General features: G+C 46.6%; 1 protein-coding gene across 5 annotated transcripts; it reads left to right on the plus strand.

Moving 5' to 3' along the window:
* The first annotated feature begins 317 nt into the window (after positions 1-317).
* RBBP5 (RB binding protein 5, histone lysine methyltransferase complex subunit) lies at positions 318-20,823 on the plus strand. Of its 5 annotated transcripts, none has more exons than XM_062509397.1 (14): positions 318-352; positions 1,065-1,090; positions 1,261-1,433; positions 2,507-2,647; positions 3,552-3,714; positions 4,616-4,725; positions 4,843-4,962; positions 7,014-7,167; positions 7,305-7,376; positions 9,338-9,455; positions 11,025-11,094; positions 12,582-12,811; positions 13,936-14,130; positions 18,679-20,823. In XM_062509397.1, exons 1-14 carry the CDS (start codon positions 334-336, stop codon positions 18,705-18,707), a joined length of 1,620 nt encoding a protein of 539 aa, XP_062365381.1. In that variant the 5' UTR covers positions 318-333; the 3' UTR covers positions 18,708-20,823. The 5 variants fall into 5 exon arrangements, with proteins under 5 accessions (XP_062365381.1, XP_062365380.1, XP_062365383.1 ...); XM_062509396.1 differs by having other exon boundaries at positions 18,682-20,823; XM_062509399.1 differs by having other exon boundaries at positions 13,936-14,013.
* The last annotated feature ends 234 nt before the right edge of the window (positions 20,824-21,057 follow it).

The raw sequence follows: 21,057 nt of genomic DNA on the forward strand, positions 1-21,057 counted from the left end.
CCCCCTCCCCGGAACCTTCCTGCGCGGCCGCGGGTTTCACCCGGCCCTTTCCGCGCAACGCGCCGGGGCTGTCCGCCGCGCTGCCTGATCCCCGCCGCCCGTTGCCGGCCCCGCCACCATTCCCGGCCCCGCTGCCGCGCCGGGAGCGAGCGGCGCCGCTGCCCGAGCCCGCCGGGAGGGGCGGGCGGAGCCGGTCCGGGAGGCGCCGGGAGCCGCGGCGGGGGCGGAGGAAGGGAGCGGCGGGCGGTCAGACGAACGGAGCGGCGCAGGGCTGGACAGGCCCCCGCGGGGTCCTTCGGCGACGGCGGCGGAGGGAGCGGGATCGGCGGCGCGATGAACCTGGAGCTGCTCGGTGCGAACGGGAACGGGAGAGGGAACGGGAATGGGAATAGGAACGGGAATAAGAATAGGAATGGGGTGCGAGCGGGGCGCTGCGGGACCGGCAGGTGGCGGGAATGGCAGTAGGGAGGGAGCTGGGAACGGGGGGCGGCGGGGGCGGGACGGCGGCGCGAAGAACCTGGAGCTGCTCGGTGCGAACGGGAATGGGAACGGGGAGAGGCACGGGGTCAGAGAGTGGCACGGCTGGAATGGGAATGAGGAGGTAGCGGGGGTCGGTACCGGGAGCGGGGCTGGGTGAGCCGGGCGGTGCCGGTGCCGGTACCGGAACGGGGCAGGCTCTGCGGGGCCGGGAATGGGGCGGGGTGAGCCGGGCGGTGCCGGTGCCGGTACCGGAACGGGGCAGGCTCTGCGGGGCCGGGAATGGGGCTGGGTGAGCCGGGCGGTGCCGGTGCCGGTACCGGAACGGGGCAGGCTCTGCAGGGCCGGGAATGGGGCTGGGTGAGCCGGGCGGTGCCGGTGCCGGTACGGGAGCGGGGCAGGCTCGGCGGGGCCGGGAATGGGGCTGGGTGAGCCGGGCGGTGCCGGTGCCGGTACCGGAACGGGGCAGGCTCTGCAGGGCCGGGAATGGGGCTGGGTGAGCCGGGCGGTGCCGGTGCCGGTACGGGAGCGGGGCAGGCTCGGCGGGGCCGCTCTCGCTCAGGCGCCGCCTTCCCCTTCCTCTGCAGAATCCTTCGGCCAGAACTACCCCGAGGTAAGCGCTGCCCGCCCGGAGCCGCGCCCGAACCCTGCCCGGGCAGCGGGGTCGGCCTGAGCGGGTCCGAATAGATCTGACCCAGTATGGGCGGGTCCGAGTGGGTTTGTCCGGGTCTGCCCCGGCTCGGAGCGGACCTGCCCGGCTGTGAGGTGCTGCTGTCCCCGCAGGAGGCGGACGGGACGCTGGACTGTATCAGCATGGCTCTGACGTGCACCTTCAACCGCTGGGGCACGCTGCTGGCCGTGGGCTGCAACGACGGCAGGATCGTCATCTGGGACTTCCTGACCCGCGGCATCGCCAAGATCATCAGCGCCCACATCCACCCCGTGTGCTCGCTCTGGTGAGCGGGGAATGCTGCGGGAATCCCGCCGGGATAGCGGGAACGGCACGGGAATCCCGCTGGGATAGCGGGAACAACACGGGAATCCCTCCGGGATAGCGGGAACGGCACGGGAATCCCTCCGGGATAGCGGGAACGGCACGGGAATCCCTCCGGGATAGCGGGAACGGCACGGGAATCCCTCCGGGATAGCGGGAACGGCACGGGAATCCCGCTGGGATAGCGGGAACGGCACGGGAATCCCGCTGGGATAGCGGGAACGGCACGGGAATCCCTCCGGGATAGGGGGAACAACACGGGAATCCCTCCGGGATAGCGGGAACGGCACGGGAATCCCGCTGGGATAGCGGGAACAACACGGGAATCCCGCTGGGATAGGGGGAATACCATGGGAATCCCACTGGAATTCTGCTGGGATAGTGGGAACACCATGGGAATCCCGCTGGGATAATGGAAACACCATGGGAATGTTACTGGAATTCTGCTGGGATAGTGGGAACACCACGGGAATCCCACTGGAATCCCACTGGGATAGTGGGAACACCATGGGAATGTTACTGGATTTCTGCTGGGATAGTGGGAGCACCACGGGAATCCCACTGAAATAGTGGGAACACTATGGGAATCCTGTTGCAATAGTGGAAATTGCAGGAATCCCACAGGAATCCTGCTGAGATAGTGGGAGCACCACAGGAATCCCTCCAGAATAGTGAGAACTCTGGGAATCCTGCTGGAATCCCACTGGGATAGTGGGAACTGCAGGAACACTGCTGGAATAACTTTAGTGGGAATTTCCTGAGCTTCTTTAACCCCCCGGCTGCATTTGATTTCTGTAAGGAATAACATTCTTGGGAAGTCCTTCAGCTCCTTTTTTCTCTTTAAGGAATATCTTTCTTGGGTATTCCCTGGGCTCCTTCTCTCCCTTTAAAGAATAATTTTACTGGGAATTCCCTGACCTCCTTCCCCCCTTAAGGAATAACTATTGGGAATTCCCTGACCTCTTCCCCCCTTTGACTGTATTTGACCCCTTTAAGAAATAACTTTTTTTTGGGAATTCCCTCCCTGTGCCACAGCTGGAGCCGGGATGGGCACAAACTGGTCAGTGCCTCCACCGACAACATCGTGTCCCAGTGGGATGTGCTGTCTGGGGACTGTGACCAGAGGTTCCGCTTCCCCTCGCCCATCCTCAAAGTCCAGTACCACCCCCGGGACCAGTAAGTGCCCTGGGAAGAGACTGGGATTACCCAGCGGGGTGGAACAGCTGCTTGTTTGGATTTCCCAAGTGGAAAATCGTTTGGTTTTTCGGGGGGGGGGGAGGGGAGGGTTTTGTGTTTGGGGTGGGGCTTTTGGGAGGATCAGGATGGGAGGGAACTTGTGAGCCAGTGTGGAAATGTCTGCTTGGGTTAAAAATTCCTGCACGGACTCGGAGGTGGGAAGGAAGTAAAAGGAGACCTGAATTTCACGTTGTTTTGTTTAAGCACCAGAAAGATGACAACAAAAATAGAGATCTGAATTCCTCAGTCCATCTTGATGCTTTTTTTGCTCCAAATATGGGAATCCTTTTTCAGGATCTCCTGAATTCCTCAGTACAGTGCCATGCTTTTTTTACTCCAGACATGGAAATCCTTTCCAGATCTGAATTCCTCAATCCATCTTGATGGTTTTTTTGCTCCAAACGTGGAAATCCTTTTTCAGGATCTCCTGAATTCCTCAATCCATTTTGATGCTTTTTTTGCTCCAATATGGGAATCCTTTTTCAGGATCTCCTGAATTCCTCAGTACAGTGCCATGCTTTTTTTGCTCCAGACATGGAAATCCTTTCCCAAATCTGAGTTCCTCAATCCATCTCAATGCTTTTTTTGCTCCAAACGTGGAAATCCTTTTTCAGGATCTCCTGAATTCCTCAATCCATTTTGATACTTTCTTTTCTCTAAACCTGTAAATCCTTTCCCAAGACCTGAACTCCTTAATCCATCTCAATGCTTTTTTAACTCTAAATCTGTAAACCCTTTTCCAAGACCTTAATTCCTCAGTCCATCTTGATGCTTTTTTTTTCGCTCTAAACCTGGGAACCCTTTCCAAAGGAGGGAATTCCCAGATGTTCCCTGTGCTCTGCAGGAACAGGGTGCTGGTGTGTCCCATGAAGTCAGCCCCAGTGATGCTGACCCTGTCAGACTCCAAGCATGTGGTGCTGCCCGTGGATGATGACTCTGACCTCAACGTGGTGGCCTCGTTTGACCGGAGAGGGGAATACATCTACACTGGGAATGCCAAGGGCAAGGTCAGCCCGGCCTCCTCGGGCCGCTGAGCATTCCTGGCTGCCACCAGGGCACGGGAATTTCCTCATGGAAAATGGTGGGAGGGGTTGGGGGGGGATAGGGGGGTGGGTGGGTTAGGCTTTGGAAGTGGCCATGGTGGGTTTGGGGTTTCCCATCCCTGGAGGTGGGCACTGAGCGCTCAGGGTGGGGATTGGGGCACCCCGATGGGTTTGGGGCACAGGTGAGGGGTTTGGGGCACAGGTGAGGGGCACAGGGATGGGTTTGGGGCACAGGGAGGGGTTTGGGGCACAGAGAGGGGTTTGGGGCACAGGGAGGGGTTTGGGGCACAGGTGAGGGGCACAGGGATGGGTTTGGGGCACAGGGAGGGGTTTGGGGCACAGGTGAGGGGCACAGGGATGGGTTTGGAGCACAGGGATGGGTTTGGAGCACAGGTGAGGGGCACAGGGATGGGTTTGGAGCACAGGTGAGGGGCACAGGGATGGGTTTGGAGCACAGGGATGGGTTTGGAGCACAGGGATGGGTTTGGGGCACAGGTGAGGGGCACAGGAATGGGTTTGGTGAACAGGTGAAGGGAGCAGGAATGGATTTGGGGAACAGGAATGGATTTAGGGAAGAGGTGAGGAGCACAGGGATGGGTTTGGGGAACAGGGACAGGTGCAGAGATGACTGCAGGGTTTGGGGGACAGGTGAGGGATTGCTTGATGATCCTGAAGGGGTTTTCCAACCTCAGGGATTCTGGGATCTTTGCCTGACACAAAATTCTGGGATCTTTGTTCTTGACACATTTTTGGGCTGGTTTCCCGGCCTTTCTGTCTCAGCAGCTCCTGCAGTGTCCCCGGGTGGGCTCCCAGGGTGCTGTTTCAGGTGAAGCCACTGATTGTTCTCTGTCTGCTCAATCTTCAGATCTTGGTCTTAAAAACAGACACTCAGGATCTTGTTGCTTCCTTCAGAGTGACCACAGGGACCAGCAACACCACGGCCATTAAATCCATCGAGTTCGCCCGCAAAGGGAGGTGAGCGCCTCCGGGGATGATCCCAAAACTGCGGAGAGCCCCTCAGAGCCCCCGCGGGTTTTCCCCAGGACAGGATTTGGATTGGTTCCTCAATGATTTGTCCCCGTTTTCCTGCAGCTGCTTCCTGATCAACACGGCCGACCGGATCATCCGCGTGTACGACGGGCGCGAGATCCTGACCTGCGGCCGCGACGGCGAGCCAGAGCCCATGCAGAAACTGCAGGACCTGGTCAACAGGTGAGGGGACGGCATGGGGACAGGTGAGGGGACAGGTGAGGGGACAGGTGAGGGGACGGCATGGGGGACAGGTGAGGGGACAGGTGAGGGGACAGGTGAGGGGACGGCATGGGGACAGGTGAGGGGACAGGTGAGGGGACAGGTGAGGGGACAGGTGAGGGGATAGGTGAGGGGACGGCATGGGGGACAGGTGAGGGGACAGGTGAGGGGACAGGTGAGGGGACGGCATGGGGACAGGTGAGGGGACAGGTGAGGGGACAGGTGAGGGGACGGCATGGGGGACAGGTGAGGGGACAGGTGAGGGGACGGCATGGGGGACAGGTGAGGGGACAGGTGAGGGGACGGCATGGGGACAGGTGAGGGGACAGGTGAGGGGACAGGTGAGGGGACGGCATGGGGGACAGGTGAGGGGACAGGTGAGGGGACGGCGCGGGGGACAGGTGAGGGGGCGGCATGGGGGACAGGTGAGGGGACGGCGCGGGGGACAGGTGAGGGGACGGCGCGGGGGACAGCACAGGGGACAGGTGAGGGTGCAGCACGGGGGACAGGGACAGGGGAGAGGAGAGGGAACAGGGATAGCAGAGGGGACAGGGACAGGAGAGGGCACAGGTGAGGGAGGGCAGGGGCACAAGGCCAGGATGGATTTAGGGAACAGCTGAGGGGCACAGGGCTGGATTTAGGGAACAGCTGAGGGGAACAGGGCTGGATTTGGGGAACAGGGCTGGATTTAGGGAGCAGGGCTGGATTTAGGGAACAGCTGAGGGGAACAGGGCTGGATTTGGGGAACAGGGCTGGATTTAGGGAGCAGGGCTGGATTTAGGGAACAGCTGAGGGGAACAGGGCTGGATTTAGGGAACAGCTGAGGGGAACAGGGCTGGATTTAGGGAACAGCTGAGGGGAACAGGGCTGGATTTGGGGAACAGGGCTGGATTTAGGGAACAGCTGAGGGGAACAGGGCTGGATTTAGGGAACAGCTGAGGGGCACAGGGCTGGATTTGGGGAACAGGGCTGGATTTAGGGAGCAGGGCTGGATTTAGGGAACAGCTGAGGGGAACAGGGCTGGATTTGGGGAACAGGGCTGGATTTAGGGAGCAGGGCTGGATTTAGGGAACAGCTGAGGGGAACAGGGCTGGATTTAGGGAACAGCTGAGGGGAACAGGGCTGGATTTAGGGAACAGCTGAGGGGAACAGGGCTGGATTTGGGGAACAGGGCTGGATTTAGGGAACAGCTGAGGGGCACAGGGCTGGATTTAGGGAACAGCTGAGGGGCACAGGGCTGGATTTAGGGCACAGGGCTGGATTTAGGGAACAGCTGAGGGGAACAGGGCTGGATTTGGGGAACAGGGCTGGATTTAGGGAACAGCTGAGGGGAACAGGGCTGGATTTGGGGAACAGGGCTGGATTTAGGGAACAGCTGAGGGGAACAGGGCTGGATTTGGGGAACAGGGCTGGATTTAGGGAACAGCTGAGGGGAACAGGGCTGGATTTAGGGAACAGCTGAGGGGAACAGGGCTGGATTTGGGGAACAGGGCTGGATTTAGGGAACAGCTGAGGGGAACAGGGCTGGATTTAGGGAGCAGGGCTGGATTTAGGGAACAGCTGAGGGGAACAGGGCTGGATTTAGGGAGCAGGGCTGGATTTAGGGAACAGCTGAGGGGAACAGGGCTGGCTGCTCCTTTTCCCTGGGTGCTCAGCCACTGGTAAAGGCTCCCCAGGGAATTGTGAGACCCCAAAGGCTGTGGGGGTTTGGACTGGGATGCACTGGGAGCACATTTTGGCTGTCTGTGAGGGGCTGGTGGTTGGATGAATGATCCTACTGGATCCTTTTCCACTGGGAACATTCCCTGTGCAACATCCCACGTGCCTGGGAGAATCTCCGAGGACACGAACTCCCCGCGGGGATTTACCCACCTCACCTCCAACTCTTACAAAAAACACCGTACTGAAAAAAATCCCAAACCCCGCTTCCCTAATCTTTGATTTGATTTAATGTAATTTCTTATTTATTTTATTTTATTTTTTTTTTTTCCCTCCTTTTTCCCTGGCTGCAGGACCCCCTGGAAGAAGTGCTGCTTCTCGGGGGACGGCGAGTACATCGTGGCGGGCTCTGCCCGGCAGCACGCGCTCTACATTTGGGAAAAGAGCATCGGGAACCTGGTGAAAATCCTCCACGGCACCCGCGGAGAGCTCCTGCTGGATGTGGCAGTGAGGAAAATCCCAACCCTCGGCGTCCTTTGGAATTTTAGGAATTCAACCGGCGCAATTCCTTTTGCTAATTCAGATTTTCTTTCTTTATATTTTTATTTTTATTTTTATTTTTTGAATCCACCTTTTAATTCCAGTGGCATCCCGTCCGACCCATCATCGCCTCCATTTCCAGCGGGGTGGTTTCCATATGGGCGCAGAACCAGGTGGTGAGTGAGATTTTTTTATTTTTTGTTTGTTTTTTTCCTGGAAAATTCCATCCTTGGAATTGTCTCCCGAACCAAAATGGAGCAATTTAGGATAGGGAGAAATCTGGAGTTGATGATCCTTTCCAAACCAAAGCATTCCAGGATTCCCTGTGCTGGTTTTCTGCTGTTTTTAATGGGATATTCCTGAATTTTTGGGGGTTTTTAGGGGATTTTCCTTGATGTTTTTGTGGGGTTTTTCCATGATTTTTAATGCATTTGATGGGATTTTCCTTGATGTTTTTATGGGATTTTCCTTCATGTTTTTATGGGATTTTCCTTGATGTTTTTATGGGATTTTCCTTGATGTTTTTATGGGGTTTTTCCATGATTTTTAATGCATTTGATGGGATTTTCCTTGATGTTTTGATGGGATTTTCCTTCATGTTTTTATGGGATTTTCCTTGATGTTTTTATGGGGTTTTTCCATGATTTTTAATGCTTTTGATGGGATTTTCCTTGATGTTTTGATGGGATTTTCCTTGATGTTTTGATGGGATTTTCCTTGTTGTTTTTATGGGATTTTTCCATGATTTTTAATTCATTTGATGGGATTTTCCTTCAGGTTTTTATGGGATTTTTCCATGATTTTTAATGCATTTGATGGGATTTTCCTTGATGTTTTTATGGGATTTTCCTTCATGTTTTTATGGGATTTTCCTTGATGTTTTGATGGGATTTTCCTTGATGTTTTTATGGGATTTTCCTTCATGTTTTTATGGGATTTTCCTTCATGTTTTTATGGGATTTTTCCATGATTTTTAATGCATTTGATGGGATTTTCCTTGATGTTTTGATGGGATTTTCCTTCATGTTTTTATGGGATTTTTCCATGATTTTTAATGCTTTTGATGGGATTTTCCTTGATGTTTTTATGGGATTTTCCTTCATGTTTTTATGGGATTTTCCTTCATGTTTTTGTGGGATATTCCTTGATGTTTTTGTGGATTTTTCCATGATTTTTAATGCTTTTGATGGATTTTCCTTGATGGTTGATGGGATTTTCCTTGATTTTTGCTGCTTTTGTGAATTTTTCCTTGATATTTAATACTTTCATGGCATTTTCCTTGATTTTTAATTACTTTCATTGGGTTTTCCTTGATTTTAGTGCTTTTGATGGGATTTTCCTTGATTTTTTTATTCTCTTTTTTTTTTATTTTCCTCGATATTTTACTGCTTTTATGATTTCCCCCTGATTTTTACTGCTTTTATTTCAGTTTCCTCCATTTTTGATGCTTTTAAAAATTATTATTTTCCTGATTTTTTTTTTTTTCCCCCTGCTTTTCAAGCATTTCAATGAATTTGCAAAACCACAGAACAATCCAGTTTGGAAAACCCTTCCCAGATCCCAAATTCCAGCCATTCCCAGCTCCTCTCCCTTATCCCCAAGTGCCACATCCACATTTTAAACCCCTCCAGGATATTTTAATTCCTTGAAATTCAAGGAATCCGGTGCTGTTTGCATGAACTAAAACTGGGGTTTTTTTCACCTTTTTTTTCACCTTTTTTCTCACCTTTTTTCTCACCTTTTCTCACCCTTTTCTCACCCTTTTTCTCACCTTTTCCACACCTTTTTTCCCCCTTTTTTCCCCTTTTTTCCCCTTTTTTCCCCTTTTTTCCCCTTTTTTCCCCTTTTTTCCCCTTTTTTCCCCTTTTTTTCCCCTTTTTTTCCCCTTTTTTCCCCCTTTTTTCCCCTTTTTCCCCTTTTTTCCCCTTTTTTCCCCTTTTTTCCCCTTTTTTCCCCTTTTTTCCCCTTTTTTTCCCCTTTTTTCCCCTTTTTTCCCCTTTTTTCCCCTTTTTTCCCCTTTTTTCCCCTTTTTTCCCCTTTTTTCCCCTTTTTCCCCTTTTTTCCCCTTTTTTCCCCCTTTTTCCCCTTTTTTCCACCTTTATTTCACCTTTTTTTAACCTTTTTTTTTTATTTTCAGGAAAACTGGAGTGCTTTTGCCCCAGATTTCAAGGAGCTGGATGAAAATGTGGAATATGAGGAAAGGGAATCAGAATTTGACATTGAGGATGAGGATAAAAGCGAGCCAGAACAGACAGGTGCTGCCCCAAAAAAACAAAAAATAAAAATTCCCAAAGAATTCCCAACCTCTCTAGGATCCTCAGGATCAAAATCAAAGAGAAAAAAAAAAAATCCCATTAAAAAAAAAAAAGTGAAAAATAAAAAACCAAAACAGGAATGAGGATTATTAGCAGAGTTCAATTTTTTCCTATTAAAGCACTCCCAAAATTAAATTAATTGGATTTTAGCAGTGCTATGTGTTTTAATAGGAATTATTTTAGATTTTTTTGTTTTTTTTTTTTTTTTTTTTTAATTTTTTCCTGCTTTAATAGGAAATGTTTTAAGGTTTGCTTTGTGCTCTAATAAAATATTTTAGGTGTGTTTTGTGCTTTAACAGGAAATATTTTTGTGCTTTATGCTTTAGTGGATCTTATTTTTTGTGCTTTAATGGGAATTCTTTTAGGGTTTCTTTGTGCTTTAATATGAAATATTTTAGGTTTGTTTTGTGCTTTAATAGGAAATATTTAAGTTTGTCTTGTGCTTCAGTATTAATCATTTTAGGCTTGTTTTGTCCTTTAATTGGAAATATTTTAGGTTCTTTTCCTGCTTTACAGGAATTATTTTAGGATTTTGTGCTTTAATGTTTTAGATTCTTGTTTTTTGTGCTTTAGTGAGAAATAATTTGGATTTGTTTTCTGCTTTAACAGGAAATACTTAGGTTTGTTTTGTGCTTTAATAGGAATTATTTTAGGGTTTCTCTGTGCTTTAATGTGAAATATTTTTGGTTTGTTTTGTGCTTTAATGGGAATTATTTTAGATTTGTTTTGTGCTTTAGCAGGGAACATTTTTCTGCTTTAACTTTTCGTATTTTAGATTTGTTTTGTATTTTAAGAGGGAAGTTTTTTCTGCTTTACAGTTTCCTATTTTAGATTTGTTTTGGGTTTTAACAGGGAACTTTTTTTCTGCTTTAACTTTTCATATTTTAGATTTGTTTTGTGCTTTAAGAGGAACTTTTTCCTCCTGTAACATTTCCCATTTGAGATTTGTTTTGGGTTTTAACAGGGAACTTTTTTATGCTTACAATTTCCTATTTGGAATTTGTTTTGTGCTTAAGAGGGAACTTTTTTCTGCTGTAACATTTCCTATTTGAGATTTGTTTTGTGCTTTAAGGAGGGAACTTTTTCCTGCTGTAACATTTCCTATTTGAGATTTGTTTTGGGTTTTAACAGGGAACTTTTTTCTGCTTTATAATTTCCCATTTGAGATTTGTTTTGTGCTTTAAGAGGGAATTTTTTCCTCCTGTAACATTTCCTATTTGAGATTTGTTTTGGGTTTTAAGAGGGAACTTTTTCCTCCTATAACATTTCCCATTTTAGATTCGTTTTGTGCTTTAACAGGGAACTTTTTTCTGCTTTACAATTTCCTATTTGAGATTTGTTTTGGGTTTTAAGAGGGAACTTTTTCCTCCTGTAACATTTCCCATTTGAGATTTGTTTTATGCTTTAACAGGGAACTCTTTCCTGCTGTAACATTCCCCATTTGAGATTCGTTTTGTGCTGCCCCGGGTGCTTTTCCTGCCGTTCATTCCCATTTTTCCCTGGCTGCAGGAGCTGATGCAGCAGAGGATGAGGAGGTGGATGTGACCAGCGTGGATCCCATCGCTGCCTTCTGCAGCAGGTGCAGAGCTGACCCCAGGAACTCGTTAACAGGCACTAATTAACCTTCAGGGAGCGTTCCCTTTGTGAGCCACAGCATTCCTGTTCTGAAACTCAGCGTTCCCTTTAGAAATTGCAATATTGCAAAAGTAACAAAACGCAGCCTTCTCCTTGGAAACCACAAAATTCCCCTTACAAGCTCTGACTTGCCCTTTAAACATTCCCTTCATAAAACCCAACGTTCCTTTTAAAAAACATTCCCATTACGAACCCCAGAATTCCCTTTTCAAGCCACAACATTCCCATTACAAGCCCCAAAATTCCCTTTACAAACCCCAAATTCCCCGTTTCAAACCCCAAAATTCCCTTTAAACGTTACCTTTGTAAACCACACCATTCCCTCTGTAAACCCTAAAATTCCCTCTACAAACCCTAAAACTCCCATTCCAAACCTCCAAATTCCCTTTACAAATACAAATATTTATACCAGTATGGAATACAAATTTCCTGTTACAAACCCCAAAATTCCCGTTACAAACCTCAAAACTCCCACTCCAAACCCCAAAATCCCCATTCCTCACCCCCACCACCCCATCCCCACCCCACAAACTCCCTGATCCCATCCCTTCCCCACTCCCATTCCCATTCCCCAATCCCATTCCCCAGTCCCATTCCCCAGTATCCCCAATCCCATTCCCTGATCCTATTCCCTGCTCCCGTCCCCAATCTCCACAATCCCATTCCCAATCCTATCCCAAATCTCCCCATTCCCTGATCCCATTCCCTGATCCCATTCCCCAGTCCTATTCCTGCTCCCATCCCCAGTCTCCCCAGTCCCACTCCCCAATCTCCCCGATTCCAATTTCCCCAATCCCATTCCCCAATCCCATTCCCCAGTCTCCCCAATCCCTTTCCCCAGTCCCATTCCTGTTCCCATTCCTCAGTCTCCCCATTCCCAATCCATCCCCAATCTCCCCGATCCCAATCCCATTCCCCAATCCCATCCCCAATCTCCCCGATCCCAATCCCATTCCCCAATCCCATCCCCAATCTCCCCATCCCCAATCTCCCCGCTCCCATTCCCCAATCCCATTCCCCAATCTCCCCATTCCCCAATCTCCCCGTTCCCATTCCCCATTCCCATTCCCCAATCTCCCTGATCCCAATCCCATCTCCAATCTCCCCAGTCCCATCCCCAATCTCCCCGCTCCCATTCCCCAATCCCATTCCCCAATCTCCCCGTTCCCATCCCCAATCTCCCCATTCCCCAATCTCCCCGCTCCCATTCCCCAGTCCCATTCCCCATTCTCCCCGTCCCCAATGTCCCTGTTCCCATTCCCCAATCCCATTCCCCAATCTCCCCATTCCCCAATCTCCCCGTTCCCATTCCCCAATCTCCCCATCCCCAATCTCCCCGATCCCATTCCCCAATCTCCCCGCTCCCATTCCCCTTTCTCCCCGTCCCCAATGTCCCCGTTCCCGATCCCATAGCCCGTGCCGTCCCCGCAGTGACGAGGAGCTGGAGGATTCCCGTGCCCTGCTGTACCTGCCCATCGCTCCCGAGGTGGAGGATCCCGAGGAGAATCCCTACGGGCCCCCTCCCGACGCCGTCCCGGCCGCGCTGCCCGACGACGCCCTGGGCCCCGACAAGAAACGCCCCGGCTCCTCGGACGGGCCCCAGGCCCCCAAGAAAAAACCCAAAACCACCAACATCGAGCTCCAGGGAGTCCCCAACGACGGTGGGTGCGAGCGCCCCGGGATTTGGGGTGTTGAGAGAGATCCCAAAGGGTTTGGGGCGTTGGGAGGGGTCTGATCCCAAAGAGTTTGGGGCGTTGGGAGGGGTCTGATCCCAAAGGGTTTGGGGCGTTGGGAGGGGTCTGATCCCAAAGGGTTTGGGGCGTTGGGAGGGGTCTGATCCCAAAGGGTTTGGGGCGTTGGGAGGGGTCTGATCCCAAAGGGTTTGGGATCTTGGGAAGAACCCAATCCTAGGATTTCCCCACATTTTAAATCCTACTTCACCCCATAACCTTGATTCCCCCACATTTTAAGTTACACTTCACCCCATAATCCCAATTTCCTATGTTGTAAATCCCACCTCACCCCAAAACCCCAATTCCCTACATTTTAAAGTCCCACCTCACCCCATAACCCCAATTTCCCCCCAATTTAAATCCCACCTCACCCCATAACCCAATTCCCCCCAATTTAAATCCCACCTCACCCCATAACCTTGATTCCCCCACATTTTAAATCCCACCTCACCCCATAACCCCAATTCCCCACATTTTAAATCCCACCTCACCTCATAACCTTGATTTCCCCACATTTTAAATTCCAATTCACCCCATAACCCCAATTCCCCCCATTTTAAATCCCACCTCACCCCATAACCCCAATTCCCCCCATTTTAAATCCCACCTCACCCCATAACCCCAATTCCCCACATTTTAAATCCCACCTCACCCCATAACCCCAATTCCCCACATTTTAAATCCCACCTCACCCCATAACCCCAATTTCCCCCCATTTTAAACCCCCACCTCACCCCATATCCTGGATTTCCCCCCATTTTAAGTCCCACCTCGCCCCATAACCCCAATATTCCCCCATTTTAAATCCCACCTCACCCCATAACCTTGATTCCCCCACATTTTAAATCCCACCTCACCCCATAACCTTGATTTCCCCACATTTTAAATCCCAATTCACCCCATAACCCCAATTTCCCCCATTTTAAATCCCACCTCACCCCATAATTTTGATTTCCCCCCATTTTAAACCCCCACCTCACCCCATATCCTGGATTTCCCCCCATTTTAAACCCCCACCACACCCCATAACCCCAAAATTCCCCCTCTCCCAGAAGTGCACCCGCTGCTGGGCGTGAAGGGCGACGGTAAATCCAAGAAGAAACAAGCGGGCAGGCCCAAAGGATCAAAAGGTAAAGACAAAGATTCTCCATTTAAACCGAAACTCTACAAAGGGGACAGAGGTTCTTTACCTCTGGAAGGAGGAGCCAAGGGTAAAGTGCAGGCGGAGCTGGGCCAGCCCCTCTCAGGTAAGGAATTCTTGCTTTGCCACCCCCTGATCCTTCCAGGCTTCATTCAGATTTTTACATCCAAGCTCGGTTGTTGGTAAGGAAAAGCAAAATTGGATTTTTTTTGGTTTTTTTTTTTGGGGGGGGGGGGGGGTTTAAGGTAAAAATTGGGGTTTTTTTAAGGTGGAAATTGGAATTTTTGGGGGTTTTTTTAAGGTGGAAATTGGATTTTTTGGGGTTTTTTTAAGGTAAAAATTGGGTTTTTTTAAGGTGGAAATTGGATTTTTTGGGGTTTTTTTAAGGTAAAAATTGGGGTTTTTTAAGGTGGAAATTGGATTTTTTGGGGCTTTTTTATAAGGTAAAAATTGGGTTTTTTTAAGGTGGAAATTGGATTTTTTGGAGGTTTTTTAAGGTAAAAATTGGGTTTTTTTAAGGTGGAAATTGGATTTTTTGGGGTTTTTTAATGTGGAAATTGGATTTTTTGGAGGTTTTTTAAGGTGGAAATTGGATTTTTTGGAGGTTTTTTTAAGGTGGAAATTGGATTTTTTGGGTTTTTTTTAAGGTGGAAATTGGATTTTTTGGAGGTTTTTTAAGGTGGAAATTGGATTTTTTGGGGGTTTTTTAAGGTGGAAATTGGATTTTTTGGGGGTTTTTTAAGGTAAAAATTGGGATTTTTTTAAGGTGGAAATTGGATTTTTTGGGTTTTTTTTTAAGGTAAAAATTGGGGTTTTTTAAGGTGGAAATTGGATTTTTTGGGTTTTTTTTTTAAGATGGAAATTGGATTTTTTGGAGGTTTTTTAAGGTGGAAATTGGATTTTTTGGGGTTTTTTTAAGGTAAAAATTGGGGTTTTTTAAGGTGGAAATTGGATTTTTTGAGGCTTTTTTAAGGTAAAAATTGGGGTTTTTTTAAGGTGGAAATTGGATTTTTTGGGGGTTTTTTAAGGTGGAAATTGGATTTTTTGGGGTTTTTTTAAGGTAAAAATTGGATTTTTTGGGGGTTTTTTTAGGTGGAAATTGGATTTTTTGGGGGTTTTTTTAGGTGGAAATTGGATTTTTTTAAGGTAAAAATTGGATTTTTTGGGGTTTTTTTAAGGTAAAAATTGGATTTTTTTAAGGTAAAAATTGGATTTTTTGGGTTTTTTATAAGGTAAAAATTGGATTTTTTTGAGGTTTTTTTAAGGTAAAAATTGGATTTTTTGGGGTTTTTTATAAGGTAAAAATTGGATTTTTTTGGGGTTTTTTTAAGGTAAAAATTGGGTTTTTTTAAGGTGGAAATTGGATTTTTTGGGGTTTTTTTAAGGTGAAAATTGGATTTTTTTAAGGTAAAAATTGGATTTTTTGGGGGTTTTTTAAGGTGGAAATTGGATTTTTTGGGGGTTTTTTTAAGGTAAAAATTGGATTTTTTTGGGGTTTTTATATGGTAAAAATTGGATTTAAATGGGTTTTTCTAGGGTAAAAATCAGATTTTTTTTTGAGGTTTTTTAAGGTAAAAATTGGATTTTTTGGGCGTTTTTTTAAGTTAAAAATTGGATTTTTTGGGCTTTTTTTAAGGTAAAAATCAGACTTTTTTGGAGGTTTTTTTAGTCAAAATTTGGAGTTTTTTGAGGTTTTTTAGTCGACATTTGGATTTTTTGGGAATTTTTTTGGCTGGAAATTGGATTTTTTGGGGTTTTTTTTTAGGTAAAAATCAGATTTTTTTGAGGTTTTTTTTGGTTGGAAATTGTATTTTTTTTTGGGATTTGTTTTTTTTTTTTGTTGCTATTTTGTTTTTTAGTTGAAAATTGGATTTTTTTTGGGGGGGGAGGGGGCGATTTTTTTATTCTTAAATTGGAGTAAAATCTATTTATGCCCCTTAGCTCCAGTTTAATAATCCCAGTTTAATAATCCCATTTTAATGGGTTAAACTGGAATTCACTCATTTAACCCAGTGGCTGCACAGCAGGAGAAATTTGGGATTTTCCTCCTTCACAATTGCTGCAAATAGGGAAAAAAAATTGGGATTTTCCCCCCCTTTTTTTTTACCATATTTTGCTGCCTAGCTCCATTAAATCCCACCCTGAGTCTCAAAAATTTCCCATTATCCAATTCCCTTCTTTATTTTTTATTTTATTTTATTTTATTTTATTTTATTTTATTTTATTTTTATTTTTGGTGAAAAGCTCCTCCACAGAAAGCACAATTATAACTGCAGGGATAATTAATTTTTTTTTTTTATTTTAAATAATTTTAATCCAGAGCCTCATGCTTGGGATAAAAAAAAATCCATCTCTCCAAAAATAAATCTGATAAATCCAATTTTGCATTTCCTTGATTCCAGCAGCTGCTGCCGTGGATTTTTGACTTTCCAGGAATAATTTATTCCCTTTTTTTTCTTTTTCTTTTTTTTTTTTTAATTCCCCTCCCATTTCTGCTCAGCTCTTTGGTGTTGCTTGTCCTGATCCTTGTTATTTCCAAGAATGGGAATTTTTAATGGAAAAAAAAAAAAAAAACAAAACAAAAAAAAAAAAAAAACAAAACTTGGGAATGTTTTCTAGGAATATTTCCAGCTGAGGAAAAAAAAAAAAATAAAATAAAATCCAGAGTTGGAATTTTCCAGGAGCATCCTCGAGTGGGGTTTGGGTGGGATTTGATTGGAATTTTTTTTTTTTGGGGGGGGGGAGGGGTGGTTTTCCATGATTTTAGGGCGTTTTCAAGGATGGCAGGATCTTCCCAAAGCTGGTTTGGAGATGAATTTCACGTTAATTGTTGCTTTCCTCGCTGTTAATTAATGTCATTAACAACAGAAATGAGAGAGGATCACGGTCTGGATCCTGAATATTTGGGATTTCCAAGGAGAATTCCAATCCTTGGAATTCCAAACACTGCTGGATCCTGGGAATTTTCTGTGTTGGACGAGCAGGGAAAAATGCTCAGGGGGGGGAAAAAAAAAAAAAAAAAAAAAAGGCTTTAATTTTTAATTAGCTTTTCATTTCTAATGAACCTTGAATTTTTTAATTAGCACTTAATTTTTAATTCACCGGGGTGGTGCTGACTGTGACTTTGTACTCAGCTGCTGTTCCCTGATTCCTCCTTTCCTCTGGAAAAACCAAAATAATTTGTTGTGAACAGAGAATTCTTTGTTTTCTCTGGAGCTTGGATTTTATTTTTTTTTTTTTTTTTCCCTCCCTTCTCTGGGAATTCCCATTCCCAATCCTTCTGGAATGTTCCAAGCAGCCAAACTCCATTCCTGATTTTTTTCTGCTTTTCCCTTCCTTTTTGGAAGGATTTTGATGTGGATTTGCTGTTGGTGCAGGGAACTCTTGGGATTTATTTCCCTGCTTCTTTTGGGATGGGATGAGATTCCTGAGCCAGCTTGGGAATTTTTTTCCACCAAAAAAAAACGAAAGAAAAGAAAACAAAAAATTTATTTAGACTCAAAATTCCACTCGGTTTTCCCATCAAATGGAGGTGGCGGAGCTCCCTAAAAATCTGCTTTTAGGCTTTGCAGCCTTGGAGGTGTTTTCCATGCAAGTTTGGGACGAAGGGAAATTGGGGAAAAAAAAAAAATAAAAATTCCTGCCTGGAATGGGGAGGGAGTTCCCAGAAGAATCCTTGGAAATGTCCAAGGATTGAGGTGGGAGCATTCTGGGATGGGGAGAGGTGTCCCTGATCATGGAATGGGATTTAAGGTCCTTTCCCACCCAAAGTGGGACATTCCATGAAAATCCTGGAATTTTCATGGAATCCTTGGCCTGGGGAGGATCCAGCAGATTCCCAGTGCTGGAATCTCTGTTGGAGCCACGCTGGGAGAGGAGAGAATCCATCCCAAACCCACGGAATTCCCTGGAATTCCACTCTTCCCTTTGTTGTCTTTGTGCCTTGTAACCAAAATTCCAAGAAATTTGGGCTTCCAGCACATTCCAGATTCCCATGGAATTTGGATCCAGGCTCCCTTTTCCCATCCCTGCTGGGAATTCCGTGAGCTCTGCTGTTTCTCCAGAGGAGTTTTCCTGGAAAATCTTTGGGATTTCCATGTGGGAGCTGCATGGTTGGGACTGGGATTAAATAATTCATTCTCTTGTGCCGGCAGAAAATGTTGAAAATCCCGAGTTTTGTCTTAAAGTCAGTCAAAAAAAAAAAAAAAAAAAAAAAAAAAAGAAAATAAATAAATTTTAAAAAAGGGCAATTCCATCATTTTTCAGAATAAAATCCTCTGCTCTGCTTTCAGCCAGGTAGGGCTCGATCTCTTTGGCTTTTTGCTCAGAAATGTTGGGAATTCCAAATTGCTTGACACCAGCTAAATTTGGGAATAGAGAATTTCTGAGCCCAGAATCTCAAATAAATCCCAGAGCCATCAACGAGCAGCCTCGCGCTGCTGAAAATTTCTGATTTTTTTTTTTTTTTAGCTACAAAATCACCCTCTCCCATTTTTTTTTTTTATTCCCCCCTGCATTTCCCGGGTTTTTTTCCCCCTTTTATTTATTTATATATATATATTTTTTTTTTTCCTGCTCCACGTGGGGCTCTCTTGGTTCCTGGGAGCCTCTGGGTGGGGCTGGAATCTCATTTTTCCATCTGTGCTCTCTTTAGCAGGTGGTGCAATCTCAGAGTTGCTATGAAGATTCTCCCTTCTCTCCCTGTCTCCTTTCCTCTCTTGGCTCCCCAGTATGGAAACGCTGTGGAATTCCCAGTCAGGACTGGCACAGACTGAATTCCATGGATTCAGGGAGTGGTTTGGGGCAGGAATGACTCTGGAAAGGGGAGCAGCTCCGTCCTCCTGCTGCCTCTCCGCGGATCTGGAGAAGGCTCGGACTTGAGCTCCACTTGGGAATTTTTTGGGACAAATCCCTGACCCAAAGCAACCTGAGCCCCTTCCCTGCTACTCCTGAGCTTCTCCACTTTTTTATCTCCCAAAATCTCTCATCATTCCCGGATGGAAGAGCTCCCCAGAGCGTGGATTTGGATTCCTGCCCGTGTCCTGCCAAGCCTCCCTTTTCCAGTTGGGAATTCCCATCTGGCTCAGCCCATTCCTGCCCAGCTTTTCCCTGGCTCGTCAGGGCAGAGCTGCTGATCCCAGCTCAGATTTTCAGGAATTTCCAGTGGGATGTGAGGAGCTGAGGCCCCTCTGGAATCTGCTTTGGTTTTGTGTTTATTTTTCCCACTCTGCCGGTGGCAGAAGGAGCAGCTTTAGATAAAAATCTCATTTTCCAATGATTTTTTTTTTTTTCCTCCCTAGCCTGTGATTCCCAAAGATCTGCTGGAATTCCCTCCTGTCCTCTCCAGTGGTTTTGTTCCTTTTCTTCCCTAGGAAATTCTCCAGGAATATCCAGGCTCCTCCTTCACTGGGAGATAAATTAAAACCAATCTTTTTTCTTGGAGCTGAAACAGAACTTTTCCAAAGTTTTGGTTTTTTTGTTCTTTTTTTTTTTTTTTTTTTTTTTTTTTTGTTCCATTTCTGGGTTAAGAATGTAAACTGGCAGCTCATTCCCAACCTTTTATTCCTTCAGGATTTCCTGGAGGAATAGGAATGGCACTTTCCCTGCCCAGCACCCAGAGCCTGGCACCTCTTATCCCACACCAACATCCTGATAAAAGGAAATTTCATTCCTAAATCCCTTTTTTTTTTTTTTTTCCCCTCAGACTTTGGAATTTCATTGTTCTCAGTGTTCCCCTGCATGGAATTCTTTGGATTATCAGGAATTATTTAAATTTCCTGGGTGTGAAAAAGGTGGGGGGGAGAGAGAAAACATTTTGGAAATCAGAGGTTTTGAAATTTTTTAAAACTTGGTGTTTTCATTCCCAGCTTTGGTGACACTTGGCTTCATTTTGGGAAATTCATGACCCCGAGTGTAAAATTCCTGGTTTTTTTTTTTTTGTTGTTGTTTTTATTTTATTTTATTTTATTTTTTGGTTCTTTTTGCTTGTGGGGTGACTCTGCCATGCCAAACCCAACCAGGGTTCTGGGCCTGACCCCCCCCAAATTCAAAATGCACAGGCCAAGGTTCTGCAGGTTGGGTTAAAACATTGAATTCACCCCAAAAATCAGCTTCCTTCTGTACAGTGTAAATGCCCTGCCTTGATTTATTCCCATCCTTCCTTTATTTCCTGCTTTATTCCCATCTTCATTTCATTTCCTGCTTTATTCCCATCTTTATTTTATTTCTCACATTGTTTCCATCCTTATTTTCTGTTTTATTCCCATCCTTATTTTATTTTATTTCCTGCTTTGTTCCCATCCTTATTTTCTTTCCTATTTTATTCCCATCCTTATTTTATTTCCTGGTTATTCCCATCCTTACTTTATTTTCTTTCCTGCTTTATTCCCATCTTTATTGTATTTCTCACTTTGTTCCCATCCTTATTTTATTTCCCGATTTATTCCCATCCTTATTTTATTCCTTGGATTTGTACAATATTGGATCAGCTCCTGCAGTGGTGGTGGTTCTGTGTTTGTAAATAAAGAGGTATCTTCCATTTCCTAAAATCTTGGTAAATCTTGGCTTTTCCATGGAAAAGTTGGGGGTTTCTGGCACGCTGGAATTCGGGAATCCTTCAAACACGCCGTGTTTGGGGTTTTTAGAGGAATTTCTGTTGGTTTTATTGAAGAGAGAGGAGTAAATCTGGAATAAAAACCAAACCCTGAGTGCTCCAAGAATGGAATTCCTGGAGAATCCATGGCTGCCCCATCCCTGGAAGTGTCCCAGGCCAGGCTGGATGGGGTTTTGGAGCACCCTGGGATGGTGGAATCGATGGGATTTAAATCCCAAAGCAGTCTGGAATTCCCAGATCCCTGAGTTCACTCAGAGCCAGGCTGGGAAAGGGGAGCTGAGAGGGGAGGGCAGCTCCAGGGGGATGAGGGATGGAAAATCCTCCTGGAGTTTTGGGAATTCTTCAGTTTAAGGAGCGTGAGGAAGGGAAGTGAATCCGGACGTTCGGCAAACCCAAATCCCTGTGGGAATCCAGGGATGC

Source organism: Cinclus cinclus, chromosome 27 (genome assembly GCF_963662255.1).
Source record: "Cinclus cinclus chromosome 27, bCinCin1.1, whole genome shotgun sequence".
Taxonomy (NCBI): Eukaryota; Metazoa; Chordata; class Aves; order Passeriformes; family Cinclidae; genus Cinclus; species Cinclus cinclus.